At 32.5% G+C, this 12,245-nt stretch overlaps 1 protein-coding gene across 2 annotated transcripts in view; it reads right to left on the minus strand.

The window, feature by feature from the left end:
• The window catches only part of LOC108359614 (diphthine--ammonia ligase), a 176,657-nt gene that overhangs the window by 49,112 nt on the left and 115,300 nt on the right, over window positions 1-12,245 (minus strand). For both annotated transcript variants that reach the window (XM_017611541.1, XM_017611543.1), the window contains exon 4: window positions 10,561-10,740. In XM_017611541.1, coding sequence (XP_017467030.1) covers window positions 10,561-10,740 — 180 coding nt within the window. The remainder of the gene's footprint in view (window positions 1-10,560; window positions 10,741-12,245) is intronic.

The following is a 12,245-nucleotide window of genomic DNA, read 5'->3' on the forward strand; positions in this document are numbered from 1 at the left end:
CTGATCATTTATGTATACATTTGTCTATATCTATCTCGATTCGTTTTGGCTGTTACAAACAACCGTTATGTGAACAAAATTAATATACCCTTGTGCACAAGTGCGCTCGGGTATACAAAACTTTTATAATATAAGTCTTAAAATAAAAGTCTTTGAAGACTTAAAAATATTTATCTCAATGATAATTAGTATGAAAAAACTTCTATAATATAAGTCTTAAAATAAAAGTCTTTGAAGACCTAAAAATATGTATTTCTCTTATAATTATTATGAAAGGACTTTTATAATTTAAGTCCTTGAATAATAATTATAATTGGCTCGAAAAATATTTATCTTAATATAATGATTATTGATTGACTTTTATTCTTTTCTCTTATAATAGTTATGTCTCTGATTGAAAATGCTACGCTAATAGGACGCTAATTTACTCAAAATTGATACACCCCGGCTTACCATCTAGCGGTAGCTTTCGGAAAGGTGAAAAAACATATATTTAATACTTGCGCCGGGTATTTAATGTTCGGCTCCGCCCGAACTTAGACTTTCTTACTTGTTCATAATAATTATGAGCGCGAAAAAATTTTTTAAGTCTTAAAAGACGGGACATGTTCTGGAGCATTTCAGCATTAGTTGGGGACCAGTTCGGGGCCAGGTGGCGCCCAGTTCGGGAGTAGTTTGGGGACTGTTGGGGCTTGGTTTGGGACCCATTCGGGACTATATACAAAACTTTTTCGCACTCATAATTATTATCAAAAGACTTTTATAATATAGGTCTCAAAATAAAAGTCTTTGAAGACTTAAAAATATTTATCTCAATGATAATTATTATGACAAGACTTTAGCAGTTATAGAAAGATTTAGATCGTTTCGACGTGTTTTCCAAATGTGGCTTTAATTAAAGTGTTTTTGGAATACAAATTACGCTCAAGATCGCAGAATATTTTATCTTTAAAAGTTGGTTTATTCTGAAAGCACAGCTCTTGCTCAGGTATGAAATTATTCGTAATTGTTTGTAGTATACAATACATACTTAAAAAGTTCTTAAACTTAAATGCTTCAAAAACTATACGCGATAAACCGAAAATTTTGAAAATTGTGAAATGTGGAATTACAGACTTTGAGTTACTTGCCATTTCGTTATTTTTTAATGCACACTTTTCTTACCTACTACATTTGAAGTGTACACATAAGTACTAATTGCACATACAATTTCAAATCAGTATATGGTGTGCTTCAAAAGTTATGGCATAATTAATTTTTCACCTCTTAAAAATTACATAAAAAATTCACTTGTTTTCATTATTATTTTTTATTTAAACACCTATAATTCAAAAGTTATGCGGCAAATTGATCCAAATTTTTTTTGAGGCTTCAAGTATACGTCAATGAATTATATCCAAAAGCAACCAGCTTGATATAGTTTCCAACAGTGAAAATAAAGCTAAAAAACACCAAGGTTACCTGTTTTTTAGATTTGCCCATATATAAAAACAGAGATACATAAATTACAAACTTATGGCTTTTTATTTTCTATTGAACAATTTTGCCTTCTTATAAATATTGTAACATTTGCAGTAGGTTGCTTTTTGTCCTGCAAAATGGCTATACTAGCAGAAAGTATGGCACTTTTGCTTAGTCGGTGGGCAATATTTTGAGAAATGAACACGTAAAGCTGTGAAAGGGCTGAGGCAAACAGGGCAAAACATTTTAAACCTCTAAAAGATGTACCGCTATCCGTGGAAAAGGGAGGAGGTCGAGTTAAAATGATGCGCTAGATGTAAACTACTGCAGTTTCATTTTATAAAATGTTTGTTTATAGAAAAATGCATAAGTAAGACAGTTTAGTTTGGGTACGAATCAAAAAAATTTTACATATACGTCTAGCAAAGGGATTAAGCTTTTATTTAAATAAAGATTTCTGTTTGAAATATGCACTTTTTTTGTAAATTTGGAGGTGGATTTTGCGCAAAAATACTGTGGATGGAGTAACCGGAGTTGTACTGATGAGATTTTTTCTTCTACCGCAACCGAAGGCCACCAACACGGAAATAACAATAATAACAAAAATTAAGTATGTTTGCACCATGATGCAATTATACATAGGTATTGTCTTCCCAGAGAGCTTTTCTCCAAATTGAAATTCGTGCTCTTTTATTTTCTAAGTGCTGCGAATAAAACTTCAAACTTAAATTTAAGACATTCATAACAAAAATTTTATGAAGAAAATACCCGCTACATCCTCCCAAATATAAACTTGGACGCGACATTTAAACAAGTTTTGTCTATTTTTCTGTAGTGTATTTAATGTTTATTATTTGTTTATGAATATATATGTATGTAACCGGTTACTTAACAAACACCATATACTACATCCAGAATTCAGAAAGGTTGTAACTTTTGGGTCACTCGCTTAAAACAAAAAACATTGAAATCGGCTCACTATCTGAATACCGTTCGGGTTAGAAAAAATTGTCTTTCAATTTTATATAACAAAGTCCGGCATGAAAATTTTCTCCGAGATAAGGCTAGCCATTTCTAATAGATTTTGGATCACTAAATTTGTAAAAGTAGAAATGTATATATTTGAATTTTAATAAAAGAAGGCGAATAGCAAATACCAAAATCGGCTAAAACGGCTAATTTTTTTTTTGCAAAACGGCTAGCAAATCGACTGTCGGCTATAACGAATTTTCTCCGGCTGTTTGCTATTGCAACCGGCTAAATCTAGCCGGAAAACGGCTAAAATGGCAGCACTGCAGCTGATTATGAATACATGAATTCCACATAGCCAAAATTCGGCAACGCTAATGTCGACACAAAGCAGAAAGATGGCCAACTCTCAACTTTTCGCGTGCGTCGTTCGTCAGCTGTTGCAAATAAATAAAATTATTTGAAATATTTTTCCTTTTTAATCAAATACGGACAAGAAATATCGTTTTTCCAACGCGAAAGTTCTTTGTAGATGGGCCTTAAACATGAGCAATGAAGCGGATGTTGCGGTTGCGTGTTTGGTTATTTAAGGCCTGTATGCAGCTCTCAAGAAAAGCAAAAACTCCATATAAAATAACGTACAAGAAATGGCTAAGAGATTTTCTTGAGTCAAATTTCCTTAAGGCAGTACGCAGTTCTTAAGAAATTTACTACGCTTTCTACTACGGGTTTCTAAAGTTTTTTGTGAAAAAAGAGCACAAGGCAACCCAGGTTTGCAACAGAAATATATGCCCGTTCCATTATTTCTTGAGGAAAGAGTGAGGCAACAGGCTGTGAGGTATCAAAAATGTCAAAATTCCTTGGACACACACGCGAAATAATGGCAATTTTTTCTTGACCGTTTTCTTGAGAGCTGCATACAGGGCTTTATGCATGAAAAACAAAAGAAAAAAGCATACAACGAATGGTGAATTGTTTTTAAATAGAAAGAAAACAATATTATTCTGTAGATGACAAGAGAGGAGCAGGAGCATTGTTTGTCCTCCGTTTGCCCATTATTATGTAGATGCTTTCCATTTCCAGACAACCGGTCAGGTACGAGCATGATTTTTAATTTCGACCAAACTCAAATACATTGGTTGTTGGTCCAAATAATGAGACACGTATTTTTTCTTTTGGCTCGGAAAAATTTTTCGGCCGAATTAAACGCGATTTTGTTTTTCAGGCAAAAATCGATTATTCGAATTGACAGTGAGAATGTTTTTTTAAAATGCCCATAACTTTGTCAAAATTTAATAGATTCCAACAATGTTTTTACTCAAATGTCAGTAATTCTTGTCACTTCAAGATAGAATGATATAATTATTGATTTTCATTATTTAAAATTTTTTATTTAACAATAAACAAAAAGTGCATATTTTTTTTTAAATTTAATTTCTCCAAAAGTGTATTTTTTTTTCTCTCAAACTTTTTTACCGGGAAAGAGACACTTTGAACTACAATCAACCCAAATCTCTAATAGCGAAGATTTTTTTTTCTGAGTTATGATTTTTTATAGAAAATATACGTTTTTGTGGTACATACTACAATATTCTTATATTGTTTAACTAAATGGAACATATGTATGTAATATATCAGCAAAAAGTACAGCCGTGATAATTTTTTGTGTATCAAATAGATATTAGAACACACTTTCCACCATACAGTTTCGATTATAAAAAGCGGGAAAATGCGATTTTGTATTTCTTTCTCCGCTTTATGCATACAAAGCATCTGGATATGAAGAGCCTTTAAAATAAGCTAAAACAATTATATATACATTCGTACATACATATGTGCATGCAAACATCCATATGTACACATGTAAGTAGATGTATAACAGCGTAAGAAACAGCCTAAAAGCGCAGTTACCCACGGACGTAAAAACGGAGAATGTCAGCGGACGAATCTTATCATAAGATTCTTATAGCATCTTCGTGTTAACAAAAGGTTCATTCCTTATCTTTTTGGACTAAAATCTGAAAAGTGTCAAAATGCCAGAGCGTAAGCGAAAAGCGCTCACCAAAAGAGAATAACAGGAAAAAGTAAAGGAACGCAAAAAACCAAATTTTTAGTCCAAAGAATGGCAACAACAAAACTAACGTCAAATAAGAATAGAAATGTATGTACAAAACACATACACATAAGCACAAGCACAATAAACACTTACTATATCAATTATTTTTTACCTCCTTCCAATTTCAATTCACCTTTTATACTTTTTGGATTATTCTCACATTTTGCATATTCTTTAATTTCCGTTAATTTAAATTCAGTTGAGTTTGACACTTTTCAAGATTTTACCAGAAAAAATTCTTCTGACTAAATCTGACTACTTCGGACTAATGAGAGTCACTCTCACTGATTGTTGCTCTCTCATTTTTGCTGTCATTTCCGAGTTAAGGAACGCTTTTTGGACTAAATCTGACTACTTCGGACTTTTTCTGACTATTTCTGGGAGATAAGGAACGCTCCTAATAACCAGGGTTCGTATTTGCACACACATGCTGTGCTCACACACACGCCAGAAACACATTCAACTTGCACTCACTGCTCATACACATGTGTGTGCATAAGTGTAAAACAAACTCTACTCACAGAAAAGTGTGTGCTGTTTGTTATTAAGCACATGCACATGTGTGTGAGCCGATTTTTGTACAAATTTCAGCCCATGCACATGCACATAATATATTCTTAAAAGAATTTGTTTATTAAACGTTATTTTTTGAAAGACAATTCAATAAAAAGTGAGATGTTGTTTGTTTTTTATATGACAGAAAACATATTAAAAAATTATTTTAAGATTTGAGTTAGAATTCGAAGTGTATAAGTTTCTCTACGCATAGCACACACATGTGCGTGTGCTTTACATTAATAAAAAGAAAGTACACACATGTGCCCGTGCTGTTTACCAAACGGCACACACATGTGATGTGAGCAAATTTTTAATTTTTTATATGCACAGCACACGTGTGTGAGCTTAAAATGTTAGGATGTGCTGCACATGTGTGTGCAAATACGAACCCTGCTAATAACTAACCACCGCATGACCGTGACGTAGAGGTTGCCTCTCTCTTTCTATCAACAGCAAACTTGATAAGTTTCTACGTACTTCTACGCTACGCTACTATACATATGTATGCATATCAGTGTCGGCCACGATCCAGAGAATTCTATCATTCTTGATATCACATTTTGAGCATGTGTTGAAAGCACAAAAGCTCATCGATACACCCAAAAAAATCTGCAAACGTAACACAAAGGTTTGTTTTTGCTAAGAAGAACGTTAGTAAAGTTTAAAGCATTGTTCCGTTAATATGTATTAAAGTCCCCTTTCAGACACGTCAAGTCTTGCTTTCATGTCTGCTCGTTCGTAGGCGAAGGAGATGAGAAGAGAGGGGAAGAGTACAGATACCTCCGTACCGTCAATTCGTTTCAAGTTTTCTTGTCTCTTTTGATCTTTTCGTTGCTTCCCATTTAAAGAACCAAGGACTTGAATTCAATTAAAGTTGACGCGTGTGGAAGCAAATAGAAAACACAAAAGAGAATGCGAAAAAAATTGCTTTCAAGACTTGACGTGTCTGAAAGGGGACTAAGTAAAACAAAATGCATATACATTCATATATATGTGCGTGCAAACGGTCGCACAGTTTGCTTTGCTTAAACTAAACAAAAAAAAACCCCTACACGCATACATCACACAACCACGGTTGCCGTTTTGGTCCAAATGGACCAAATTTGGTCCATTCCTTTTCGTTTGGTCCATTGGTCCAATTCTTTTTAAAATGGTCCATTTCANCACGGTTGCCGTTTTGGTCCAAATGGACAAAATTTGGTCCATTTCTTTTCGTTTGGTCCATTGGTCCAATTCTTTTTAAAATGGTCCATTTCACAAGCCTATGGTTAGGTTATTATCACCCTTTCTTCAATTTTACAACGCTTTTATCAACTTGCAATGTTGTGTTCCAGAAACTTTCAATGTTGTGTTCCAGAAGCTTTCAATGTTGTGTGTCCGACACCATAAAGCAAAGCTTTGAAAAGCTCCTATAAAAAAGCATAGTGAATAGGGCGAGGTAGATGACATCTAGATGTCGCCCTATGTACTACGTTTGCTACACCGGAAATAGACGACACGCCATTTCTTTAAATAAAATTAATTGGTGCTCGTTTGTATGTACATACATATGTAAATGCATGTGTGTGCACCTTTCTATTAATATCGTTGAATTATTTTAATATCTATTGCAAAATTTTATTCAGACAGGACTAAAAAGTAGAAAATAAATAATATAAAAAAAACTTTTTAATATACAACGCTTTTATAAATGGACTAAAAAGTAGAAAATAATACTTCTCAGTCCCATAGAATTTGTTTTGATAACTTTTGATTTTGAAATTTTAGCAAAAGTCATTATAAACAATCTATGAAATTGAAAATGAAAAGCGTGGGACGCATGTATTACACTTGAATTGATATGAAAAGTAATATATGTATGTATGTATGTGGGTATATGAATAACGACCGCTTAAAATCGATTTCAAAGTTCTACTTTCGCTGTAGAAATTTTAGGTCTACGTTATGTAGTTTGACTATTGTCAACTAAATCGAATGCTTTGTATTGCATGCGCTCCACGTTTTTCATTTTCAATTTCATAGATTGTTTATAATGACTTTTGCTAAAATTTCAAAATCAAAAGTTATCAAAACAAATTCTATGGGACTGAGAAGTATTATTTTCTACTTTTTAGTCCATTTATAAAAGCGTTGTATATTAAAAAGTTTTTTTTATATTATTTATTTTCTATTTAATTGATGAATATTCCGCCCTATCGTCATCGTCAGTAAAAGTGACGATACGGCCATCGTCAGCCATGTTACAATAGGGTTGCCAACCGTACTATAATCTATAGTATTGTACTATTTTTTCGGTCTGCGTACTATATACTGTTGAAAAAAATATATTACGCAAAAATACTATATTTCTACAATTATAAAAATAAGTATATGTCATTAATTTGTAAGATAATATGTGAATTAAAATGGATGATCTTTATACTGAAATACCAATATTAAAAGAAATATTCTTCAAAATGAACATTTTTTTAAAATACTGATGATGAATTACCAAATTTACTTAAAACTATTTCATTTCTACTCTCTATTCTTGCTACTTCGGCATTCACTGGAAGAGTTTTTTCTGTTATGGATGTGAAATGGCGAGATGAGAGAAACAAAGCGATTACCTCACTAACAAAAAATTAACTTTTGATTTATATTAATTTATATATTGATTGTGATAAAGCATATAACACTTTCGTGGTTAACAAGGAATTGTGAAAAACTACCAAAAGTGCAAAGAACTATATTGAGAAAATGATGTTTACTTACTTTGTTCTTTTAAATAAAATACTATATATATTGTAAGTGTACTATATTTTTTCAGTTTTTTTTTTTTGAAAAAGTACTATAAATATCTTACCAAATGTTGGCAACCCTAGCCATGTTACTGATGCACTGACGATCGTCGACGATGACGATGACGATATTCAGCATAGGGCCGATTGGCAACACCTGCTAAAAGTGTGAACTCGCCTTGCCACTGATTTTCAAATATGGCATGGCTAATCATCTGTCAAAGCACGCTTCAAAACACATCGCGGTTTCTTGCTAATTTGAATTATCGAAAGGTAGCAATACTTTAATCATAGCATTTAGCATATGAATGTAATATTCGATTTTAATCGAAAAGATATTAAACATATTGAAATTATTACACCACATAAGGTTCTTTCTGATACTGATGTATCGGACGGAAGTGATTTATGTCTCCTCATAATAATTATATGGGATTTTTATATTTTTCGTCTCTCGGGGCGTTTATTTTAAGACGAAAATGATTTACGTCTTCTCATAATAATTATATGGGATTTTTATATTTTTTTTCATCTCGCGGGGCGTTTATTTCAAGACGGAAATGATTTACGTCTTCTCAAATTAATTAAGTGGGACTTTTATTTTTTTTATCTCGCCGGACGTTTATTTTAAGACGAAAATGATAACAATTATCGTTCGTTAAATATAAAAAGCAGAAGTAAAAAAAATAATTTTTCCTGTGTTATTCTTATGGGAAATCGAAAAGTGCGATGTGGACATTCTTAATATTAATATTAGGGACTCATATTTTCCGAGACTTATTTTGGTGTCTAAACGAAACTTTTGAGCATGGTTCCGAGGAAAAAGAAAGAAAATTTTTTTTCTGAATCACCCTATTACTTAAGTGCAATAGATAAAGAGGATGGAAGCAACGAATAAAAATTGTTGCATTTTGGTTGTTGTAGATGCCTTTTCTAAATTTACTTGGTTGTATCCTACAAGGAATTGCGCTGCGAAGGGAGTGGTGGGAAAATTAGAAAAGCAAGCTATAGTTTTTGGATAATTACAGATCGTGGTACAGCTTTTACTTTTGGTGAGTAGAGTAAGAAAGGTAATATACAACATTTATTGATTACGACTGGTGTTCCTAGGGGGATGGACAGAGTTCATCGTATAATTGTACCAATGCTTGCTAAGCTTAGTCATCAGAATCCTGAAAATTGGTATAAGTATATCGATAAGTTGTAAAAAACGCTGAATTCAACACCTTCGCGATGTACGAAGGTAGCTCCATTTACTTTACTTACTGGATCTGAGATGAGGACGGAAAAATTATCAGGTATTCGTGAGTTGATTGAAAAAGAAGATTTGGAAGAATTTATGTTTGAAAGATAGAGGTTCGTAAAGAAGCGTGCATGTATATTTAAAAAACAAGAAACATTTTAATATAAACAAGAAGGGGGAAAATAGTTACAAGGAAAATGACTTAGTAGATATTTTGCGTACCCAATATGGTACAAAAATGAAACTAAGACCAAAATATTTGGAACCGTGTAAAGTAACTAACTGTTTAAGGCATGGGAGGTATGAAGTAGAGAAAGTTGGGGACCATGATATGCCAAGGAAAACAGGTACTGTGGACTTCATCAGTCGAGGTCGAATGATGTGTAGGAGTAAATTGTTAAGAAAATATTTTATAGTTGAAAATCAAGGCGAATTTATATGAGGTGGTGTTGTTTCATCAGCTGTGAGTGGTGTTTGATTGTCAAAATTTTGTATTTTGCTAGTGAGTGAGTGAAAACGTGAGAATGTTTCCATTTTCTGTCGCCCGTTTATTTCGGGGAAGAATAGCTGAAATTTGACAAGTGGGAATACAAGTAACTGTTGTATTTGTTGAATCGATACCACCTTATATGAATTCGCCTTGGTTGAAAATCGTTGTATTTTGCTAGTGAGTGAGTGAAAACGTGAGAATGTTTCCATTTTCTGTCGCCCGTTTATTTCGGGGAAGAATAGCTGAAATTTGACAAGTGGGAATACAAGTAACTGTTGTATTTGTTGAATCGATACCACCTTATATGAATTCGCCTTGGTTGAAAATCGTTGTATTTTGCTAGTGAGTGAGTGAAAACGTGAGAATGTTTCCATTTTCTGTCGCCCGTTTATTTCGGGGAAGAATAGCTGAAATTTGACAAGTGGGAATACAAGTAACTGTTGTATTTGTTGAATCGATACCACCTTATATGAATTCGCCTTGGTTGAAAATCGTTGTATTTTGCTAGTGAGTGAGTGAAAACGTGAGAATGTTTCCATTTTCTGTCGCCCGTTTATTTCGGGGAAGAATAGCTGAAATTTGACAAGTGGGAATACAAGTAACTGTTGTATTTGTTGAATCGATACCACCTTATATGAATTCGCCTTGGTTGAAAATCGTTTTCAGTTCAACAAATGGAACCGACTGAAATAGTATCATTTAAAATATTAGATTAATATAATATACAGGCATTCTAATTTTCTCTTGTTTAATATACTGTGAATTAATATCCTGTAAATTATTAATCTACAAATAAAATAAAATATGTTTACTTCCATTTAAATTGTGAGCATTTAAATTTTAATTTTACATACATACGTATGCACATAATTGTTTGTTGGAAAAACGTTATAATCATATCCGTGACCGCGACAGGTCCAGAAAAAGTAGTAAAATGCTTTACCTTTATTATAATGGCATGTACTTGGCAATCAATCATTTCCTGCAGCAACTCAGTTTGGTCTCTTCTCCATAGATACGCCAGCGAGACCAAACTTAGACGACTACATACATTTTCAACACGTACTCTCTGGTAATCGGAGAGAATGGCGCCTACAGCAACAGCCTCAACTTGTAATTCATTCTTAAATGAAATAAATAAAATTAGATAAGAACAATATTATTAATATTATAAATATACTAAACAGCTAAATATGAATATATGTAAATAGCGACAGTGCATTTCACACATGAGAAAATCGATTTATGCGCGATACTACAGCGTTTTCTGTTAAATCTCTCAAAGTATAAAACCACTTGCACATGCACTTAACATGGAAATAACAAAAAAAGGAGCGATATTTTGAAATATCTCGAAAATCGTTTCATTTTCACAATGTCAGACCATCAAATTTGGATTCCGGAAAATTATACAAAAGATTGATGTATCGTGGTTATGAGAATTTTCGAAAATTTTTAAGAAAATAAAATAGAAAACTTAGTCCAATTTTGGCTATACAAAAACCACTTGCACATGTACTAGAGAAAAAAAAGGAACAATCCAGCGCCTTCGTCTTGGTCTGCAGGCTGTATCGGAGAAACAGCCGCTAAATTTAAACGTAGAGTACGTGGTATGGTTATGAGCACATCCAAGTCAAAAACGACAGGACACACTAAGAAAAAAATATCGATATCAAAAGCGATAATAATATCGATAGCAAAATCGATAGTAATATCGATAGCAAAATTGATAAAAATACCGATAACAAAATCGATTACATCTATAAAAAAATCGGTTACAAAATCGATAAAAAATATCGTTTTTTATATCGATAAGTTCCGAAAATATCGATAGCAAAATCAATAACAATATCGATAACAAAATCGATACAAAATATCGATAACAAAACCGATAAAATATCGATTATTATATCGATAAGTCCGGAGAATTCTGAAAATCTCTAAAATCCCGAAATAGTCCCCAGATTGAGTCTCTGTCTATATCCTTTTCTCTATAATTACCTTTACTTTAATCTTTCTTCCTCTATCTTCATCTTTACTTTTATCGGTATCCTCATAATTTTCTTTATATTTATCTTTGTTTTTACTTTTATGTTTATCATATTCTTCATCTACATATTCCCCTTCACCTTTGGCTTTTATAAATATTGCGCCATTTGTTATTCAAAAGCCGAAATACCTACACACATATACTTTTTGTCTCCTANTGTTTGCAAAACGATGAAGTGATTTTGTATGGAAAATTATTTATGCCCATATATGTGAATCGAATAAACATACTTAGAAGATATCAACCAATACTTTCCATATATCAAATGAAAGGAAAAATCTTAAATTTTTGATTAAAGAAATCAAAAACAAAATTTTTCGAGCGGTTTTCGACCAATACTTTCCATATATCAAATGAAAGGAAAAATCTTAAATTTTTGATTAAAGAAAACAAAAACAAAATTTTTCGAGCGGTTTCCGAGCGTTTTGGAAATAAAAAAATTGCTAATTTTTTCAAAAATTGTTTGCATTCAAGCGCTCAATATTTGTTGAACTTATATAAAATTTGTACACGATAATATTTCTATTGCTCCAAAGAACCTACATATATCCCGAAAATGAAAGTTTAACCTGCAAATC

This window comes from Rhagoletis zephyria, unplaced genomic scaffold (genome assembly GCF_001687245.7).
Source record: "Rhagoletis zephyria isolate East Lansing unplaced genomic scaffold, Rhagoletis_zephyria_1.1 Rzeph_scaffold_00421, whole genome shotgun sequence".
Lineage (NCBI taxonomy): Eukaryota > Metazoa > Arthropoda > Insecta > Diptera > Tephritidae > Rhagoletis > Rhagoletis zephyria.